At 41.6% G+C, this 22,040-nt stretch overlaps 1 protein-coding gene across 11 annotated transcripts in view; it reads right to left on the reverse strand.

Annotated features, from left to right (window-relative positions):
• Nucleotides 1-22,040, reverse strand: part of ATP11C (ATPase phospholipid transporting 11C (ATP11C blood group)) — a 107,382-nt gene that overhangs the window by 75,313 nt on the left and 10,029 nt on the right. For all 11 annotated transcript variants that reach the window (XM_040468551.1, XM_040468557.1, XM_040468554.1 and 8 more), the window contains exons 2-5: nucleotides 15,050-15,169; nucleotides 8,788-8,877; nucleotides 5,968-6,048; nucleotides 3,592-3,699 (exon numbers count right to left, since the gene is read on the reverse strand). In XM_040468551.1, the coding sequence (XP_040324485.1) occupies nucleotides 3,592-3,699; nucleotides 5,968-6,048; nucleotides 8,788-8,877; nucleotides 15,050-15,169 (399 nt within the window). The remainder of the gene's footprint in view (nucleotides 1-3,591; nucleotides 3,700-5,967; nucleotides 6,049-8,787; nucleotides 8,878-15,049; nucleotides 15,170-22,040) is intronic.

The following is a 22,040-nucleotide window of genomic DNA, read 5'->3' on the forward strand; positions in this document are numbered from 1 at the left end:
GGGTCTCTGTCATATGCTCCAACATGGATGAACCTTGAAGACATAATGCCAGTCAAATAAGCCAGTCCCAAAAGGACAAATACTGTATGAACTAAGTCATGGGAAGTCTTTCTCTAAAGTAGTCGAAGTCATAGAAACAGAAAGTAGAAAGGTGTTTAGCAAGGGGTGGAGGCAGGGGGTAGTGTTTGGTGGTTATAAAGTTTTAGTGTTACAAGGTGAAAAGATTCTAGAGATTTGTTGTACAACAACGTGAATATACTTAACACTATTGCAAGTGTGCACTTAAAAATGGTTAAGACGGCGTGGGTGCCCGGCTGGCTCAGTCAAGGGAACATGTGATTCTTGATCTTGGAGCTGTGAGTTCAAGCCCCACGCTGGGTGTAGAGATTATTTAAAAAAATAAAATCTTAAAAAAGAAAATGGTTAGGGTGGCTCTCTGGGGTCCTTGCTTCCAAGATGACCAAGAAAGGAAGGAATTACGGTAATGCTGCAAAGGGCCACAAGCCACTGCACTCATTGCGTGCCCAAGGACAAGGCCATTACGAAGTTCGTTATGTGTAACACAGTAGAGGCCACTGCCGTCAGGGACATTTCTGAAGCAAGGGTCTTTAAGGCCTATGTGCTTCTCAAGCTTTACGTCCAACTACATTACTGTGTGAGCTCTGCCATTCACGGCAAGGTAGTCCGGGATCGCTCTCATGAGGCTCCGAAGGCCCAAACACCCCCACCCCGATCTAGACCCGTGGGTGCTGCCCCACGACCTCCACCATAGCCCATGTAAGGAGCTGAGTCTTTGAGGACGGAAGAAAAACTGTTCTCTGGAAAAAAAATAAAATGGAGATTACACTTTAAAAAAATGCTTAAGAAGGTCAACTTAATGTTATGTGCTTTTTATTTTTTATTTATTTTTTTTTTTTAAATTTTTTTTTTTCAACGTTTATTTATTTTTGGGACAGAGAGAGACAGAGCATGAACAGGGGAGGGGCAGAGAGAGAGGGAGACACAGACTCGGAAACAGGCTCCAGGCTCCGAGCCATCAGCCCAGAGCCCGACGCGGGGCTCGAACTCACGGACCGCGAGATCGTGACCTGGCTGAAGTCGGACGCTTAACCGACTGTGCCACCCAGGCGCCCCTGTTATGTGCTTTTTAAATCACAATAACAGAATGAAATAAAAAATAAATAATATTTTGAGATTGGGATAAAATATTTGTAAAAGACATATCTGATAAAAGACTATTATCCAGGGTATTTTATTTTATTTACTTTTCTATAGAGTATTCTTTTTCTTTTTTGAAGTTTATTTATGGAGAGAGAGAGAGAGAGAGAGCGAGCGAGCACGAGCAGGGGAGGGGCAGAGAGAGAGGGAGAGAGGGAGAATCCCAAGCAGGTTCTACACTGTCAGTGTGGAGCCCAACACGAGGCTCGAACTCACAAACCATGACCTGAGCCGAAACCAAGAGTCAGCACTTAACCACCTGGGCCACCGAGACAGCCCCAAAATATTTTTCTAAAAACCTTAAAACTCAACAATAAGAAAATGATCACTCCATAAAACAGTGGACAAAAGACCTGCGTAGACAACCTCACGAAAGAAGATATCGAGAGGGCGTGGACACATTAAGACATGTTGAACACTATACATCATTCAGGAAATGCAAATTCAAACAAAAACGAGATGCCACTAAACACCTATTAGAACTGCCAAAATCCAAAACACTGACGACAAACGTTGGCCAGGATGTGGACAAGCAGGACCTCTCGTTCACTGCCGATGGGAACGCAACATGCACAGCGTCTCTGGGGACAGCTTGGCAGTTTCTTTTTTTTTTTTTTTTTTTTCTAATTTTTTTTTTTCAACATTTATTTATTTTTGCGACAGAGAGAGACAGAGCATGAACGGGGGAGGGGCAGAGAGAGAGGGAGACACAGAATCGGAAACAGGCTCCAGGCTCTGAGCCATCAGCCCAGAGCCTGACGCGGGGTTCGAACTCACGGACCGCGAGATCGTGACCTGGCTGAAGTCGGACGCTTAACCGACTGCGCCACCCAGGCGCCCCCAGCTTGGCAGTTTCTTACAAAACATGCTTTTACCGTAAAATCCAGTAGGCGCGCTCCTTGATATTTACCCAAATAAATGAAAATCTCAGGTCCATGCAAAAACCTGCACATAAATGTTTACAGCAGCCTGATTCATAATTGCCATGACTCGGAAGCAACGAAGGCGTCGTTCAGAAGGTGAATGGTTGGGAAACTGGTACCTCCAGACAATGGGGTTTCATTCAGTGCTAACAAGGAAGGACGTATCAAGACACGAAAAGACAGGGCATGAACTTAAACGCGTCTTGTTAAGTAAAGGAAGCCAATCTGACAAGGCTACACATGCTGTGTGTGATTCTAACAGTGTTAATATTATGGAAAAGGCAAAACTACGGAGAGAGTAAAAAGGCTAGTGGAGACCTGGTGTGGGAGGGATGAAGGGATAAAGAGGCAAAGCACAAAGGATGTTGAGGGCAGTGAAACGATTCTGTATGATATCACGATGGTGGGTACTTGTCATCAGGCATTCGTCTGAGGTCACACACAATGTCGAACAAGAGCGGACTCTAACATAAACTGTGGGCTGCGGGTGATAATGATGTGCCGGTGTAAATTCATGGATTGCAACACGTATGCCGCTATGGAGTACTGATGGCGAGGGACGTGGCGCGTGTGTGGGAAAACGGCATGTACGTGAACTCTGTGCTTCCCGCCCGATTTTGCTGCGAACCTAAAACTCTCAAAAGTAATGTTTATTATTAACTGAAATAAAATCTGCTGGGAACAAAAAATACTCTTCGATGTGGGGGAGTCTAAAATCTTCCTGACAGGGGTCTCATTAGGTGATAAAAATAATCCCATGGAACGCTCGTGCATCGCTGGCGGGATGTAAAACGGTACAGCTGCTGTGGAAAACAGCTTGGTGCTTCATGAAAAAGTTGAACACGGACCTACCCTGTCACCTAGCAATTCTACTCCTAGGTATATACCCCAGAGAATTGACAACAGGTGTTCAAACAAAAACTTGTCCGCGAATGCTCACACCGGCCATGTTCAGAATGGCGAACAGGTGGGAAGAACCCCAAATGTCCATCAACTGGCGAACGGGTAAAGAAAAAATGGTAGAGCCGTGTGATGGAATCTTAGCCATAAAAATTAGAATTACTAATATATGCTACAACAAGAATAGAGCTCGAGAACATTACATGAAGTGAGAGAAGCCAGACACAAAAGGCCACACGGCGTATGATTCCATTTATAGGAAATGTAAATACATCCATATCCATCCATCCATCCATGGATACAGATACATCCATAGAGACAGAAAGAAGATTAGTGGTGGCCAGGGCCTGGGAGAGGGAGGACATGTGGCATAACTACGCATTGCCGATGGGGGCGACCTTTTAGGGCGATGAAAACGTTGTGGAACTAGATACTGTGGACGGCTGCACAACGGTGTGAATGTACTACAAGTTGCTAAATTGTACATTTTAAAATGCTGTGCTTTTACCATGATTAAAAAAAAAAAAAAAAGAATTAACTACAAACGTACCTTGATTTTTTCACTCTCTTTTCTCACTCGCTTTGCATTTTCAATAATGTAAACAGTGCTTTTGTTGACTTCATTGTCAGCTCTGTGTCTCAGCCAATCCTCATATCCCTAAGGGGATAAAAATAACTATAGTCAAGCTCACATAGAAATTCTTTTTTTTTTTTTTTAATTTTTTTTTTAATGTTTATTTATTTTTGACACAGAGAGAGACAGAGCATGAACGGGGGAGGGTCAGAGAGAGGGAGACACAGAATCTGAAGCAGGATCCAGGCTCTGAGCTGTCAGCACAGAGCCCGACGCAGGGTTCGAACTCACGGAGTGTGTGATCATGACCTGAGCCGAAGTCAGATGCTTAACTCACTGAGCCACCCAGGCGCCCCTCATAGAAATTCTTAATAAAGTTCTATAACCCCCCTCCCTGAGTCACCAGTTGAGATTATAATATTAATCTCAACTCAGATCTCTGCTAAAGAGACAACACTGTATATTTTTACAGCAAAACTAAGATACGCTTTCAAAACACCCCTTCGGTAAATAGCTTTACTGTGTTAAAAGGTTTCGCCATTCCATAGATGAGTATCAATGAAAACACAGGCATCAGAACTGTAATATGTGAAGGACTATGACTTATTCTTCTGATTCTACTCTTATTCAAGTTAGTGCTAATTTCTCTACCTTTTCTAAAAAATGTTTATTTATTTGGGGGGGGGGGGCGGACAGAGAGGGAGGGAGAGAGAGAATCCCAAGCCAGCTCCACGCTCATATTGGAGCCTGACACGGGGCTCGATCTCACGACTGTGAGATCATGACCTGAGCCAAAACTGGACACTTAACCGACTGAGCCACCCAGGTGCCCCAATTTCCTCACTTTTTAATTTGACAATTTTTTCCCCCTGGGTTTTATTTTCTTACAGACCTAATCACTTAAATATATTCCTCTACAGTAGACTGTTGGGAGCGACCATCTCTGAGGAAATAGAATTCTTTCCCAGGGATAGAGAATAGAAAAGGCAAGATCGGATTATTTTGGCAGAGAATCTATGATAAGGTTTGGACTTCAACAGTTAAACTTCTCCACTGACTTGGTGGTAAAGGAAACTATAAATTGGTGTTCATCTTTTAGAGTTAAAAGTAATCAGGGAAAGGTCTAATGGCTCATTTTTCGTTGGGTTTTTGTATGAAGTAAATTTAAGCCAAAGGAACTAAGGAAAGAGGATGTGCATTTGTTTGAGCATGACCTCTTCTCCTTTTTTTCTTTATAATAATGTCTGTACCTTTTCAAATATAACTGTTTGAAAAAAAAAAAATCTCTTGATCGCCTTCCCTTTTTTTCCCAGCGCTATATTCATTCCTGTTCTGTCCCTCTTTATGACAATGCTAGGCTATCACTTCCGATGGTACCTTCTGCGATGTCAGTGAGGAAAGAAAGGCCCTAACATGAACTAGTATAGGGAGTAAAATGAATCAGTAAGAGCTTTTGTAAACCATGCAAGCTATTCTTGGAACTGGCAATTCTGTGATGTTAAAGAAAATAATCCTAACAGCCTAAGGGAAAGAACATTCCAAATGTCTTTATTTAGCAACCAAACACTTGATAAAATATTCTTACAGTTCCTGGTAGGGAAGATAGAAGACCAGATAACCCCTAAGAGGACCGGTAACCTTGTTCCAAATACCATTAAGCAGACCTTCATTTCTGAAGTTCTTTAGGGTAAGTTTTAGAGCTCTTTGATAAGTACTATCTAAAAGTATGTTTGCAATTAGCCAGGTCCTACGGACTGTCCCAGGGCCTGATAAACACTGCCACCCCACTCTTCACCTCCAGTTTCCCATTTCCACTTTCAATTTCATGTGGAAGTTTTCAAAGGGACAATCGTACAAAATGCTCAAAATACTTCAAAGACATCAGCATCAGAAACCATGGCAATCGTCGGCTTTGATGACAAACAAGAATAAAAGTCTCCTCTCCCACCACCCACTTCGGCAGCATCGGGGAACATAACACATATAAAACATTTGTGTTACCGAGTTCTCTGCTTTAGGCGACGACAGCAAAAAACTCACTAGAATGGGAATTTTTCGGAAAAAGATATACCACACTGGAAAAATTCGCCTCTCATTTCCTGACCGAGCTGTACCTTCTCCCGACTTTCTTTTCGGGTTACAACCCCCCACACGAATACTCAGGAGCAAATGGGCAAACGAAATTAAAGACGTACCTTCCAGTCATTTTCATGGTTTCGACAGGGGCCGAATATAAACTGAATCCATCAAGGATACTGCCCACTCCATATAAATATGAAAAAGGAACTTTGACAAGAAAATGCACACCAGACAGGAGTGAAATGCACGCGTAATTATGAATGAGAAATTTACCTGCTTGATGGCTGTAACAGTTATAACAAAGAAAAGCGGAAGTCCACTGGTAACGGGGCTCGTTGGCGTGTCTACCGTGACCTAGGGAAAGAAATTCAGTTGGACGTGAAATGGAAACAGGCCATTTGCGTGCACGCGGGACGTACCTGCTGCATCCATTTCAGGCAAAAAGTACAGACAAGACACATTCCGGCAGCAGGGTGAGTATTAACGCTCATCAAAACAAAAGCAATCCGCACAGCAGTTAGTTGAAGATAACAGTTCTAAATTCAGGCTTCGCTTTCAGTCCAGCTTGGATTAACTCCTTCAATGAAATACAACCAATCATTCACCATCCATTTGCTGAGCACCCTTCTTTCAGCCCCTGGGCTCTAAGGGGCTACGCTCTACAGATGTCGCTTTTAATAAGATAGAGAACAGTCCCTGCCCTCCTAAAGGTGGCAGCTGACAGGAAAACCAGACGTTGAAACAAGCGAGACGCTGAGACCTAAAGAGTAAGCGGAAATGAACTAGATGAAGGACGGGCTTTCGGGCACAGTGAACAGCATATGCGAAGTCTCCATGGTTGGAGGGAGTGTACGGAAGCCAGCGGCAAGAGTGTGGTGTGAGATGGCCGCTGCAGAGGGAGACAGAGGCAAGACCAAGCGGGGCCCTCTAGGCTAGAGTTCATGCTTTACCCCACACTGGGAAATAACGGAAGCTTTTAGGCAAGGAGAGGTCCCATGAACAGAACTACAGTTTGGAGAGATCATTCTCCCTCATTTAAGGCAAGCGGAATGGAAGGGAACAGGAGAGAAGGCAGGGAATGCACTTAGCAGGCTGCTGCCATAATCCAAGTAAAAGATGTTGGCCTGGATAAGGGTGGCCGAAGGTCCACGTGGAACGAACCTCCAGAGATATTTAGGGGTTAACGAGGAATTTCTTGTCAGGGGCGATTAAAGAGATCTTCCAAGTTTCTGGTTAACATGGCTGGGTAGATGCTGTCGTCATTCACCGAAACAAAGGAATACTGAAAGCCAACTAGATCGGAGGGACAGAGGACCAGGAGTTCATTCTGCCCCCCACCATCCCTAATCTGCCCCCCAATCTCATCTCTGATCTCCACCACGGGCTTGTCTCTGCCACATACCCTGAGTCGGAGCCATAGGCTTTCATGTGGCTCTGTGCCCTCAGGCCCACCCTGAGATACCAGTCTGGCATGCTTCACCAGGTAAACTCGCTCTGGTCTTTCAAGGCTTAGTTCAGATATCATCCACGCATTGAAGCCTTCTTAAGCTCCTTTTGGTCAGAAAGACATATTAACTTCCACCGTATCCCTGTAAGATGTTGCCCAGGCTACTTTTATGACTTGTACTGCACTAAATTAGAGGAATACAGGACTGTCTTCTTGGCTGTACCGAAAATTCCTTAAGGATAGAAAAGTCCTATCTTGATTTGCATCTATTTGCTAGAATCACTGCGAGGCGCACGGTAGGTGCTTGGTACGCATCCACCGAATCCAACAGAACTGTGCTGTGTACCACGTGGAAGGATTCTTCAAGCTTTTTCTGCCGTTGATTTCATGCTGTCCTGTAAGATATCTTACTGTGGATCTAAAGGAGCTCCTTTTCAAATGCCCCATCATTTAAGGTTGAAATTAGCTCTTTCCCATAGCATAACCCAGATTAGTTTTAAGTAGCAGAGCTAAATTAAATTACAGTACCATTTACTCAAAGCCTCAAAGTGGATAAACAGAAGCATTTTCCATTAACAAGGCATTTGAGCGATTTCACTGGGATGTTTCTGCTTCGTTTGAAAAATGAAATGAGGAAAAAAAAATTCCCTTACTGTAATAAAATTTCCTGGGGGTAATCTTGGCGAGGGAAAACTTTTGATAGCTCATAGACTTAAAGATGGAGAATGCAACGTAAGAGGTCTAAAACGTTAAACATAAAACATTAGCAGGAACACAGAGAAGATCAAGTCTGCCAGGCTTTCATACTTAAAAGTAAATGAATGAGGGAGAGCAAACCTGATAATCACAAAGAAAAAAGGATAAATTTTCAATTAAGCTGAAGCTGGTGCTCAACAAAGTAAAACTATTAATTTGAACATTTTTGATTTTGGTGTATGGCACTGAAATTAACGGCACACAATATATGTCCTTCTAGGATGAACAAAGATAGGAAATCAATGAAAGCTTTTAAAGAAAGTAACAAATTCTCAACAGGTTTTCTTTCTTTCTTTTTTTTTTTTTTTAATTTTTTTTCAACGTTCATTTATTTTTGGGACAGAGAGAGACAGAGCATGAACGGGCGAGGGGCAGAGAGAGAGGGAGACACAGAATCGGAAACAGGCTCCAGGCTCTGAGCCATCAGCCCAGAGCCCGACGCGGGGCTCGAACTCACGGACCGTGAGATCGTGACCTGGTTGAAGTCGGACGCTCTTTCTTTTTTTTTTTAACAGGTTTTCTAAGTAAAAATGCTACTTTAGAAATATACAAAATCATATAAATCTTGAAATGTAATATCAGTATTTTAAAAAGTCTTAGTTTTAAATTTATTTATTTATTTGAGTCAGAGAGCGTGAGTGGGGGAGGGGCAGAGAGAGAGGCAGAGAGAAAGAATCCCAAGCAGGCACAACACCTGACGTGGGGCTCGATCCCATGACCTGCACTGACATCAAGAGTCAGATCCTTAACAGACGGAGCCACCCAGGAGCCCCTAAAATATCTTATTAAAACAAGCCCTGAAACATCTTTTGGTCACAGGACATTTGAAAATTACAAATGGATTGAGAATCTGTTTGAAGTGATTAAGTTTCTAAGAGAGGAGCTCTTACCTGTACAAGGAAAATGATGAGAAAATAGAAATTTGCAATTCTTCTAAACTGTTCAAACAGATTCTTTGGGAGGAAGTTCCAAAGTGTATACTGTATGGGAGTAAAAATAAAAAGAGTATGATTAGAAAGGAAACTTGAAAAACCCTAATAATGACTCATAGGGGTCAGATTATCAAGACACTTTGAAAGCACATTTAAAACCCAAACCTCACACATACAAAGAAGCATACACTTAGAGGCATACAGGAGAAGTGACGTTTTCACTTTGAGCGTTACAACTGGGCCATCTAGTCTCCAACCTCAGCCTTCCCTGATCTGATCTACATTAGGCTCCTCGTTAGGTGCTCTCATTATCATCCTATACTTCCTCGATAAAAACTCGTTACAATGAATAAGTATATATATATGCGTGCATTTATTATTAAAGTTTCTCCCTCAGTAGGCAATGAGTTCTATAAGGACAGGCTGTTCATTTGTCTTTTTATTACTTTTTCCCCTGACACCTACAGACACAAGGTAGACACTAAATAAATTAGCTGAATGAATGAATGAATGAATGAACAAATTAATTGCTCTGGCTCAGCTAACGACTGGAATCTGGACCATTGTCACCAATGTAACTCTGTCCCTATCAGTACCTCCCACCTCCATGACAGCCGAGGTATACACATAACCCTGAGGTACAGAGGGCTTTCACTTTATTTATTTAATTTTTTGAGTTTATTTATTCACTCTGAGAGAGAGAGAGAGAGAGAGAGAGAGCGCGCGCGCAAATGGGGGAGGGGAGGGGGGGGAGAGATAATCCCAAACAGGCTGTGCATGGTCAGCACAAAGCCTGACGTAGGGCTTGAACCCATGAACCGTAAGATCATGACCTGAGCTGAAGTCAGACACTTAAACTTAACTAAGCCACCCAGGCGCCCCTCATTGTTTATTTTTAAAACAGTATTGAGAGCATAGGAACTGTTTTTTCTTTAAAAAAATTTTTTTAATCTTTATTTTTGAGAGAGAGAGAGAGAGAGAGACAGAGTGCGAGCAGGGGAGGAATAGAGAGAGAGGGAGACACAGAATCTGAAGCAGGCTCCAGGCTCTGAGCTGTCAGCACAGAGCCTGACGCCGGGCTCGAACTCACGGACTGTGAGATCATGACCTGAGCCGAAGTTGGACGCTTCACTGACTGAGCCACCCAGGTGCCCCAGGATTTAATAACTTTAGCTAAAAAGGCACTGTCCAGGGAGTCTGAAAAGATTCAAAGAGATGTCTAATAAATTCTACTGATTCTGAGTTTTAAAATAAGGGAGAATGCTAGTGTAATTTTAGGCTTGAAACTTTAATCCAAGAGTCTTTCACACAGGAGTTCTAAATTTAACCTTGGGCATGCCTTCAAAGAGTTACGTGGAGCTCACTGATTCTTTTTTTTTCTTTCTTTCTTTTTTTTTAAAAAAAAATGTATTTATTTAAATTCAAGTTCGTTAACATGCAGTATAGTTTTGGTTTCGGGAGTAGAACCCAGTGATTCATCACCTACATTTGACACCCAGTGCTCATCCCAATAAGCACCCTCCTTAATGCCCACCACCCATTTGGCCTATAAAGAGCTCACTGATTTTTTAAATTTTTTAATTTTTGAGAGAGACAGAGGCAGTGCGAGTGGGGGAGGGGCAGAGAGAGAGAGAGAGAGAGAGAGAGAGAGAGAGAGAGAGAGAATTCCAAGCAAGCTCCACACTACCAGCATAGAGCCCGACACGGGGCTCGAACTCCCAAAACCGTGAGATCGTGACCTGAGCCAAAACCAAGAGTCTGACACTTAACCAACTAAGCCATCCAGGCACCCCGAGCTCACTGATTCTTAACCCACTGAAGTGCCTCCAAGATCAAAGCTCAGGGTTTTTAAAGGGAAAAAAAAAAAGTATGATGGAAAAATATAGTGAAAACTAAAGATTCTAAAGATCCTAGCAGGATGCAATCAAGGCTCCTTTTGCTACAGAAGGGGATTTCCAAATTTCGTCCCAGCTACAAAATTCTGGTGATTCCCAAAGGTTCTTGCTGATTGTATTAAAATCAAGTAGGAAGGCTGCAGAGAACAGGTTTTTCTAAAGAAAAGTATTGTGTCCCCCGAAGAAGAAAGGAACACTAACTTTGTTAGTAAAAAATTTAAAGCAGGTCAAAGTTTCTCTTCAGTGTTCCTGCATTAATAAGACTTATTCCCAGCGTTACACTGACATTACTGATGTCATTTGTAAACAAACAAAAAGCACCCAGTAAGACAAAGTTATTTTCATTACCGAAAGGTTCAAGAAGGAAATCAACGCTTGCTACAAAGCTGGAAGGCAGGTAATGTATTCTACAAATTGTACATTTCTTCAACTAAAAGATTCTGGTGAAACATATAAGCAGCCAAAAGGCACGTGAAGAAGGAAAAGTTCACATTGTGAAAATAGTGTTCTCTCCAGAATGGACCGAAAGGCCTCTTTTAAAGAGAGAGCACTCCACACAAGCAAAACCCGTGAGAGTGAGGAAATCACTAGTACTTCTCAGGAATGCAGTAATAGTAATCACAGAAACATGAATAACAATACCAGCTACCATCTACTGAGTCTGAGTTATGGAGACTGAGTTTCTGAGTTACTACAGGCCAAGCGCGGGGCTTAAGGGCTTTCTGTGGATTCCTTTCTTTCATCCTCACCACAATCCTCTGCGGTAACTACTGTTAATATCTCCTTTTAATAGATAAGAAAACTGAGACGCAGAAAAGTTCGATGACTTACTTTAACTTCAAACCCAGGCCTTCTGTCTATAAGGGCGAAGTTCTTCACCACTACACTGTAAGCTATTCTCTTACAATTATTCATTGTATTAAGAATGAAATCTTAATCTTCTAAACCTTTCTGATTGAAAAAGAATGAAATCTTGCCGTTTGCAACAACATGGATGGAACTAGAGGGTATTATACTAAGCGAAATAAGTCAGTCAGAAGACAAGTATCATGTGACCTCACTCATATGTGAAATTTAAGATACAAAACAGATGAATATAAGGGAAGGGAAGCAAAAATCATATCCAAACAGGGAGGGGGACAAAACAGAAGAGACTCATAAATATGGAGAACAAACTGAGGGTTCCTGGAGGGGCTGTGGGTGGGGGGATGGGCTAAATGGGGAAGGGACATTAAGGAAGACACTTGTTAGGATGAGCACTGGGTATTATACGTAGGGGATGAATCACTGGAATCTACTCCTGAAATCATTATTGCACTGTATGCTAACTTGGATGTCAATTAAAAATGAATGAATGAATGAATGAATGAATAAAATGATAAAAAAAAAGATGTCATTCTTATTCTGAAGTTAGTATACTGTCAACTCCTCTTTTTCTGCTCTGGAGCTTTTATAAAAAAAAACACATCAGTTATAATGATCAGCAATCTAGAAAGATTGTAAACACGTAATATTTACAGAGAAAAGAGAGCTGGGTTGTGTTTCAATGCAGAAATGTTCACTTCTTTACTCTGATTTCTAATACATATGTACACTACAGAGATATATACGCAAACCTGTTCAGAAACAATCTTTATTTGCCCCATGAGCTCTTGACTATTTAAAAAAAATATCCTGGGGTGCCTGGGTGGCTCAGTCGGTTAAGCGTCTGACTTCAGCTCAGGTCATGATCCCGTGGTTCGTGAGTTCGAGCCCCGCGTCGGGCTCTGTGCTGACAGCTCCGAGCCTGGAGCCTGCTTGGATTCTGTGTCTCCCTCTCTCTGTGACCCTCCCCTACTATCTGTCTCTCTCTTTCAAAAATAAACAAACGTTAAAAATTAAAAAAAAAAAAAAATCCTAATACATTGTTTTGCCAACTGGTAAAACTGAAGCTAGATAAAATATGGAAAGTATTATAGTAAATACAAAAAGATTTGACAATTAGATGGGAGTCTTATAGTTCTTTTAGAATGTGAAATCACAAGTATACTACAACAAAATGGTTATCGCTCGTTTAATGAAGGTGACTTTACCATCAGTGTGATAACATTAGCATCTTCCACATTAAACACTATGAAAAATAATTTCCTAGAAACTATTTCATATTTTACTTGATGCATAATAAGAGAGAAAAAATAGATGGGGCACCTGGGTGGCTCAGTCGGTTAAGTGTCCAACTTTGGCTCAGGTCATGATCTCACAGTTGGCGAGGTCGAGCCCCGCGCGTCCGGCTCTGTGCTGACAGCTCAGAGCCTAGAGCCCAGAGCCTGTTTTGGATTCTGTGTCTCCCTCTCTCTCTGCCCCTCCCCGCTCATACTCTGTCTCTGTCTCAAAAATAAACATTAAAAAAATTTATAAAAAAAAAAAAAAAACAGTAAGAGAGAAAACCGAGAAAGGAGCCCCCGTGGTACAATGATGTGAAAAGGGCTCTTCACTCAGAGCGACCAGTCCTTACAAAGCAGGTCTGCTCCTGCCTTTCTCCTAACTCTGCTTGGTGACCATGGCACTAACTTAATTTCTCTGCATTTGTTTTCTTCGTCTGTAAAGTCAGCAAGGTGAACAGATAATCTCTCAGGATCTTTCAGTTTTAGAAGCCTAGGAGTCTGAGTCAAAGGACTACTACTGTTATCTTGGATACTATAGGGTGAGATACAATTTTCAGTCAAAGGACTGTTCCCTATCCTGCGCAGGTATGAAAACTTCTGGCTGAGGATAAATTTTCTGCCATAAGGTTAAAGATGAACAGGAAAGACATTTCATCCAAATATACTCAGAATGTTCTGTAAGCTAGTAGATACAGGCTCATTAGGCCAACACAGTTTTCACTCATTCTGTACACATTTTACATGTTAATCCCCTATGTAAGTATAATCTAAGTATAATACTACAGGGGCGCCTGGGTGGCCGTCAGTTAAGTGTCTCTTGCTCACAGCTCAGGTCATGCATGATCTCACGGTTCATGAGTTTGAGCCCCGTGTCGGGCTCTGGGCTGATGGCATGGAGCCTCCTTGGGCTTCTCTCTCTCCCTCTCTCCGCCTCAAAATAAATATGTAAACTTAAAAAAAAAAAAAGCATAATCTGTATTGCATCACCACGTAAAGAAAAATCACGTGTATTTGAAAACTAAATGTTCATTTTTTTTAAACGTTTATCCATTTTCAAGAAAGAGAGAGCGAGCACGTGTGCGTGAGCAAGGAAGGAGCAGAAAGAGAGGGAAATAGAGGATGTCCCAAGCAGGCTCTGTTCCGTCAGCACAGAAGCCCCATGTGGGGCTCGAACCCACGAACTGCGAGATCATGACCTGAGCTCAACCGACTGAGCCACCCAGGCGCCCCTAAATGTTACCTTTTTAACGAAAGGGCAAAATTTTGTTTCAGGTCCTAGGTGTTTGCAAACTTGCAGCGATCCAACTGTCACTAACATTTTAGAACTGCCTTGCCAGGCTACACAAAGAAGTAGGGAAGATTCTCAACTGTGAATCTATCAATTATCTGCCATCTAGCACCTAGTGCCTAACCTGGTTCCCAAGGTCAAGATTAGCGAACTAATATTAGTAGAATGAGGACAACTGCGTACTAGGAAGTATAAAGGGGTCTTTCACATATGGAGCATTAGCTCCATTTCATGGATGAGGACATTTAGACTCAAGAGATTAATTTGGCCAAGGTCACACAGCTAGTAAATGGTCAGGCCAGAATTTAAACATGTCTTTAAGACTTGCAGGTCACTGCTCTTAGCACTACACGATGCTGAAGGAAGATGATTATTCAAATGGTGACATAGCTACAGTGATTGAACTCTTAACTGTTCCAGCAATGTGCTGAGCAGAACATACCCTTTAGGACCCAGGAGCGTACTCGAGGAGCTTGGCAGTGGAACAGAGATATAAATGTCATTCCAGGATAGCACCCTCCCAAAGAACGTAAATTATTTATAGCCTCTTCCATCCACTTTAAGAGCAATTCAGGAAGCTTTGGGCAAGTAAATAATTCCCACTTTTAGCACCCTTTAAGGCTTAAAGTTTTAATATGCAGAATCAACAGGCACTATGAATAATAATGGAAGGCTAGTGAATAATATGTCAGCTGTAACAAGACAAAATGATGCTTTAAAAAAACTCCAAACAAAACCAGCCTTTGGGTGGTTGCTAGACGGTGTTTAAGTGCACATCCACGTATGCATATATAAATACATACACCGGCTTCCTTGGAGGCATAAGTAAGTGCATGATCTGGCTCACTATATGAATCACTATATATATCTATTGAATTAAAAAAACAACTTACCTTAGATGAGACTATTCTATTATCACAAAATCTCTGTGCAATGTAAGCTTCTGTTTCTGAAACTGGATGATTGCCAACAAACACTGTGCGTGTACCAACTCTTTTCTCTTCTCCAGCACACTGACCAAGAGAAAGGGGGGGAAAAGTCAGTTTCTTATCATATTTCTCCATGCTTCTATAGAGCTCAGAATTCTTGCCTAGGCATGCTTCATTACAATCTGGAGAGACCAAGTACTAAAGAGGGGAAAAAACCTTGTTAGGCTACTCAAACTCCACTAGGCTTAGTCGCTGACTTAGTGAAGATTAGTACGAGTGCTGCTTGAGACAGCAGTTCTGAGGCCAACACGGCAATTCGAAAATGTTTAAATTTTTCTAAATTCCAGAGAAACAGTATTTTTCCTGCCATTTTTCTTTCTTCCATAGAATCTCAACCACCACCATCAAAGCAACGCACTCACTTAGAACAGGTCAGACTGGGAATATTTATCATACAATGACCGAGGGCAATCTTGTCAATTTCGTATCCAAGAGCCCAAAGCAGAGGGCAAATCACTTCTCAACACAAAATAATTACTCGTAAGTATAGAGAAACAGAATGGCTGTCTTAAATGATGACCAACGACTTCTACAAAGAGAAGTTGTTACTTCTTTGGCTTTACAGGAAAGACATCCTTTGTGATTTCTCAGAGCCTACCGTCAAAAAGTCCCATTTCACACGATATGTCTCTAATGCCGCTTCTACGTTTTTTAGAAGTAGATTTGCTGAATCTAGAAGTTCTAAGGTTGAGCTCCATTTTACCTCACCCTTTTATTTCACTGAGGCTTTACTCTGTTGTTGTTGTTTTTTTAAAGATTCTCCAGGAAGTTTATTTTGCAAACCTTTTGCATTTCAGGTTTTATTGGCTTACACTGTTATAAAGAGAAAAATGTATACTGTTTTGAACACTGAACGATTTATCATTTTGTATGTTTACTTTTAATTGACCTTCAAATGCAGCAGCTCATGAGTTTAGTATAAGTATTCTTGCCACCCCATCCCACGTCACTGAGTCAAAGAGTTGAAGAAGATACACGTACAAAACACACCCGGGAACACACACACACAGGCCTTCTGTAAAGTAAACAAATCTTTTGTAAGGTACATAACGGTTCCTTTTTGGAACTTTCTATATGTAGTTCATGTCTTTTTTGAAACTGGGATATTCCTAGTTCTCAGACACAATCTTTATAAAGCAAAGCGTTTATCTCTTTGCACACTCAAGTAATTCTTCAGAACAATGTTTTTCTTATTGAGTGGAAAAGAAAGGAGTGTGGAAGGTCAAAGAGGAAAAATCACTTCAAATGGTCAAAACAGAAGAGGACTGAAAAAGAATACATTTAACAGTGTAGGGAGAAAAATTTCACAGACAGATGCTATTAAAAATATTGATATTCAAAGGAATCGCTTTGGACCCATTGCCAAAAACTTAGATTTTTCTCAGTTAATTAAAACCAAGAGTGGTGGTTTTATTTAGGAAGGTACACTGAAGTAAGAATGAAAGGATTGTACAATTTAATTTCTATATAAATGACTGTTTGAATATACAAAGTATCGAACAGAAGCACAAGATAAATTGGCAGAAATACTCAACCAAGAGCAATGATTAAGACCACCATTTCAAAGATCTTCTATGTACAAAGAATGAAAAAAATATTACTGTTAGAAGACTTTACAACAGCGCACAACTGAATCCAATCCTAATTCATTCCTCTTATACTTCTTTCTTCTTCAGTATCAGCGGACCCACATCACCTCCTGTCACTTCATTGTGTTTCTTATGTGAACCATCACAGGCAGGAAAGGTTTAGAACGCCATCGCCTATGGTAAGCTGCTTTAGTAGGACACAAATCTTCAATGTTTATTTCATTCACCACTTTGGGATTTTCCTTTTGTATTTTAAGATTAATCAAGCTATCCTTCCGTTTTTTATCCTCCGGGAGGAATGGACCAATTGCAATGCAGCCAAGTGGTGAAAGTACACTAAGGAAAGGCAAGAACTGCAACTGCGAGCTGGGTGATCCCGGTAATGTTCTCAGGCCAGGAAGCCACTTTTGATATGCCGGAAACTGCACCTGCACGATGCCTTCGCGATGTGGGCCACGCCCTCCGGCACCATCTTTCCCAGCAGCCCCCACCGCTCCCCAGTCGAACTGCCAGGCCGCTACTGGCTACTGGCTTCTTATCTTAAATCAGGGTAATACATTTTCTTATACAAATTGGGGATAGTCTCCTTTGATGGTACTATATTATCGTGTTTGAGACAACCATATATTTAAGTCAAAAAAAGGACAGGAACCAATATCCACATATGTATTTCCATTATATTTTTTTGTCTCAAATTTTTATTTACATTCTAGTTAGTTAACATAAAGTCTAATACTGGTTTCAAGAGCATAATTTAGTGATTTGTCACTTACATACAACACCCAGCACTCAAAGTAGGTAGGCACAAAGATTCCCCTTCCTATCCTTGACCCCAAAATAATCATTTTAAAGCAAGATTACTTAGAGCTTGCAAAGTTCTCCAAATGTCACCCAAGGATGCATTTCGATCTGAATTTTCGTATCTTATATTGATATTATAGGGAAAATTATTATTTTTTTCAGTTAAAAAAGTAAAAATCGGGGCCCCTATGTGGCTCAGTCGGCTAAGCATCTGACTTCAGCTCAGGTCATGATCTCGCGGTTCATGTGATCGAGCCACGCGTTGCACTCTGTGCTGACAGCTCAGGGCCTGGAGTCTGCTTTAGATTCTGTCTCTGTGTCCCTCCCCTGCTCATGCTCTGCCCCTCTCTCTCTCTCTCTCTCTCTCAAAAATAAACACTAAAAAAATTTTTTTTAAGTAAAAATCACCCCAAAGTATAAATAAGACCTCTTGACTCATTATTTTCATTTCAGCTTATTAAATAATTATTTAGTGGGATACTGCTTTCAAACTCTGTAGGGAATCAATCAAAAAGTATTGGGATAAATTGAAGTAGGAGAGATTTAAGCTGTATATAAAAAGGGCAACTTCTGGAAATCTACCCTGGCATGGGCTAACAGAATCTCTACCCATGGCAATCTGGAAAAAGTCAGTCAGCATCCGTGCTAGGCAGCATAGCCACTTACCCACTTGCCCAAAGACAGGGCATTCTAAGACCCAACAGTTCCTGGAAGACGGTAAACAACACCTTTATCAGAATGGGAGCTATATACATTTTGATTCAGGGACTGACTTCTTTGTTTGCAACTGTAATATACAGGGTCTGACACAGCCTACTGATAAGAGCACTAAATTTTCCATAATATGCATTTTGCAAATTGTAAACAGAAAGGGAGTACACCGCAGGGCGCCTGGGTGGCTCAGGTCATGATCTCACCATGATCTCACCCTTCATGAGTTCGAGCCCCGCGTCAGGCTCTGTGCTGACAGCTCAGAGCCTGGAGCCTGTTTCAGATTCTGTGTCTCCCTCCCTCCCTCCCTCCCTCCCTCCCTCTCTCTCTCTCTCTCTCTCTCTCTCTCTCTGCCCTTCCCCAACTTGTGCTCGCTGTCAAAAAATGAATAAACATTAAAAAAAAAAAAAGCGAGTAAAGTCTAGCTCATTCTGATTCACCCTTACCCTCACCTTCCATTGTAAGTTAGTCTTCGCTCAGTCTCTACAACAGACCCGAAACTTATAATGTACAGATTTATTTGCATTACAGAAATTGTCAAGTACATACACACACTGCAATTTACGACCTTTAATATTTGTCTGGTTGGTTAGTTTTTCATGCAACCAAGACACGACGGTAGAGTAAATAAGGAAGAGTTACCTTTTATGCCAGTTGTCAGACCATTCTACCAATGGGAAAGGAGGAAGAGGAAAAAGGAATGGCAGAGGGTCAGTGAAGCAGGATGTCTCCTGCACTGCCAACATACATTGTTCCCCTTGGTTAACAGTGGCCACTTATTAACTTAAAAATAAACTAGTACTTCCCCACTTCTGAATGGTCTTCACCTTTCTTCTCTGGCAGTTAATAGCATTCCAGAGAACAAAAGGCACAGACAAGCCTAACACAATTTCTGAGGTCCGTCATATTTTTATGAATTCCCTACATGTGAGTGGCATTTTCGGTTTTACTAAGAGCTTTCCCCATGCATTATCTCTCTGATCACTTTCAAATAAGGCCTACGTGACTTCTATGTCTATGAAGTTGGGAGAAAACGGATTGAAATTGCTGTGTAGGTTTGGGAGGGCGCGGGAGGGAGGGTCCTGGCAGTGATCATCGTTAGATGATGAAAACGGGGCCCGAGAGGAGTTGTATAACGTCTACTGAGGGTTTTTTAAAAAAGGGCAAAGTCTCCTCAGCCCCGGCAGGTTTGGGTTTGCAGCTGCCTGGGACTGGGGCTGGAGCTGAAATAGAAGACTTTTCCAGGCCTGCTTCACCCTCAAATCTGAAGAACCTGCAATTTCTGGTGGAATTTGCTCTAGCTTATAATGCTGTTTAGTTTGCATAAAAATGGCAGCGCTGAACTCATGTGTAAATTCACTGTAATTTTCCGCTTGCTGCCAACGTAGTGGTTTTAGTTCCTGTGACTGTGAATAAGGTAGGTGCCTTAGCGAGGGCAGAGAAACTCCAAGTAGGAATCATTAAAAAAAAAAAAAAATCTCCCTTTGGGATGGCACACGATGTAGTGTGGAGTGGGAGGATATGATTCCCGCCACCTCATGATGAATTTTAATTCATTAACAGTCCATCCTGTGTTGAAGTGCTTCCCATCCAAATGTCCTTAGAAATGGCATTTTAAAAAACTGAAATGTGCTGGCACGGATTCTATTCTAATGACACATCATACACTACAATAAAAAGTAAGGAAAAATATTAAAAAGCGCATCTATAATACATGGGCTAATAGAGAAAGCAATTCAATTTTTTTCCTCAAGATAAAAGCGCCACCCTTTTGTACCCTTGATTTATACCTCCATAGAATGAACTGAATATTATAGGGAAAAACAAAGGTAAGTAATTTATACCAAAACATCGTGTCTCAATAAAAATCAGAGTTAAAGGACACTGTTATTCAACTAGTATCATCCTAAAATCCATTCCTTTGCTAGTCATAAAACATAGAAAGCTGTTGAAAGTATAATCTGTTTCTTGATTGCCTCTAGACCAGTTACTCAATAAGAACTGAAAGAAAATAGAGACCTCGATGCAAGACTGTCACTATAAAACCTGGCACAGAATCTAAAACAGCTCATGTCCCCAGCCTTTCCAGGTGTTTGCAGACTTAAAATTTTTCACGAAGTCACAGATCAGCGGTTCTTAATTCTGGCCACAGGTTGGCTTTAAACGCAACACCGATGCCTGGGTCTTTTATTTAATATTTAATTTTTCCGGAAGCTCCCTAGGTGGCAACTCTAATTTGCAGCCCATGCCTGTGAAAACTGCTACAGACTCTTTCTCTTTGAATCAGTGATCGCTCTTAACTAAGAGTCTACAAGTTTTTAGTACACCAGCCATAACCCTACATTAAAAAAAAAAAAGTTTATGTATTTTTGAGAGTATGCACTTGCCAGCAGGCGTGATTGGGGACGATTGGGGGCGGGGACCGGGATAGGGGGAGGTGGATGGGCGGGGCCAGAGGATCTGAAGCAAGCTCTGTGTCCCAGGCAGGGCGGGGCTGGAACCAGGGACCCTGAGATCACGACCTGAGCTAAAGTCGGATGCTTAACCAACTGAGCCACCCAGGCGCCCCGACGTTTTTAAAGTAATTATAATAATTTAAACAATTTGTTTTCCAGAGGGTAAAAATACAAATAACCCTCAAATAGTGCCCCCCCTCCAATCACTTTAAGCTGCTCACAAAATGAGATTCTCCTTCAATACTTATTTGGCATGTGGTTAATCTCCCATCAATTATTTAGATCGTCCCTTGCAATCACACCATTATTTTTATTGGTCATCAGACTGCTCTTTGTGAGTTACTAAAGCGAATGTTAAGTAGCTGCGCACAAATGAACAAAAACGAATTATTAAAATTCTGAAAACCTGGCAATGATTTAAAACTGTTCTCGGCACCCCGGCCCCAAAGCTATTTTCCTTTCTGAAGCACTAGTATTTTTGAACGGCATAATCAGTCTTAAAAAGGCCAAATGAACTCAAAATTGAAAGAACGAACTAGCGTTTCAGCAACATTTCAGGCATCTATTAAAATGCTCCTAAAAGTCAGTGTTTCTGTTCTAGGGCTGGAGGGGGGAGGTGCCGGGATGGGGTCACCACGCTGCCAGGGAACATTTCCAGCGTATTAAGCCTCTGGGTTAAAATTGCTACAATGTATTCAGTGGTCACGTTGCTGAGGTTTCCAAGCCCACTCCATTATAACAAGCCAAGAAGAATAATCTTGATGTGTAATTTATAGTCATAACTCTAAAAGGAGCCTGAAAATCACACTTTTCAGATTTTGCCTTCACTGCATCTTCTTAAGTGATTAAGCTGTCTCCCTCCTTTGCCAAAGGTAGTGAAGCCAGACCAAGACAAGACATTTTATGTCTTCTTGCCGTTAAAGCTTAATTATGGTCATATCAACCCAAATTCTCAAATACCTGACCAAAAGACAACTGAATATTTACAGCACATCCCTAGTCCCAAAGATGGTCTCTAGTTAGGCATTACCTGATGGCGGCACACTTCAGTGAAGAGAATGTGCTATATAGGAAATGGGTATTAAACCCCACAAAAACAAAAACCTCAATCAGCAACCACAATACTCAGGATCTCCATAAAAAGCCTTGTTGGGAATCTCAAGAGTTAGACTTTGATTATCCAAATGTGATCCACTGAGCAGTTTAATTTCATCAGGGGCAATCAATTCTAAGTGTTCTCCATCTGGTCCCCCTTCCCACCATGCCCGCACTTCAAGGACCTCAGGGCTACAGAAATGCGGCTCTAAAGATGAAATCCAGCTGTCTTACAGGATGGCT

The sequence above is a fragment of the Herpailurus yagouaroundi genome, unplaced genomic scaffold (assembly GCF_014898765.1).
Source record: "Herpailurus yagouaroundi ecotype Mexico unplaced genomic scaffold, PumYag 67702, whole genome shotgun sequence".
In the NCBI taxonomy this organism is placed as follows: Eukaryota; Metazoa; Chordata; class Mammalia; order Carnivora; family Felidae; genus Herpailurus; species Herpailurus yagouaroundi.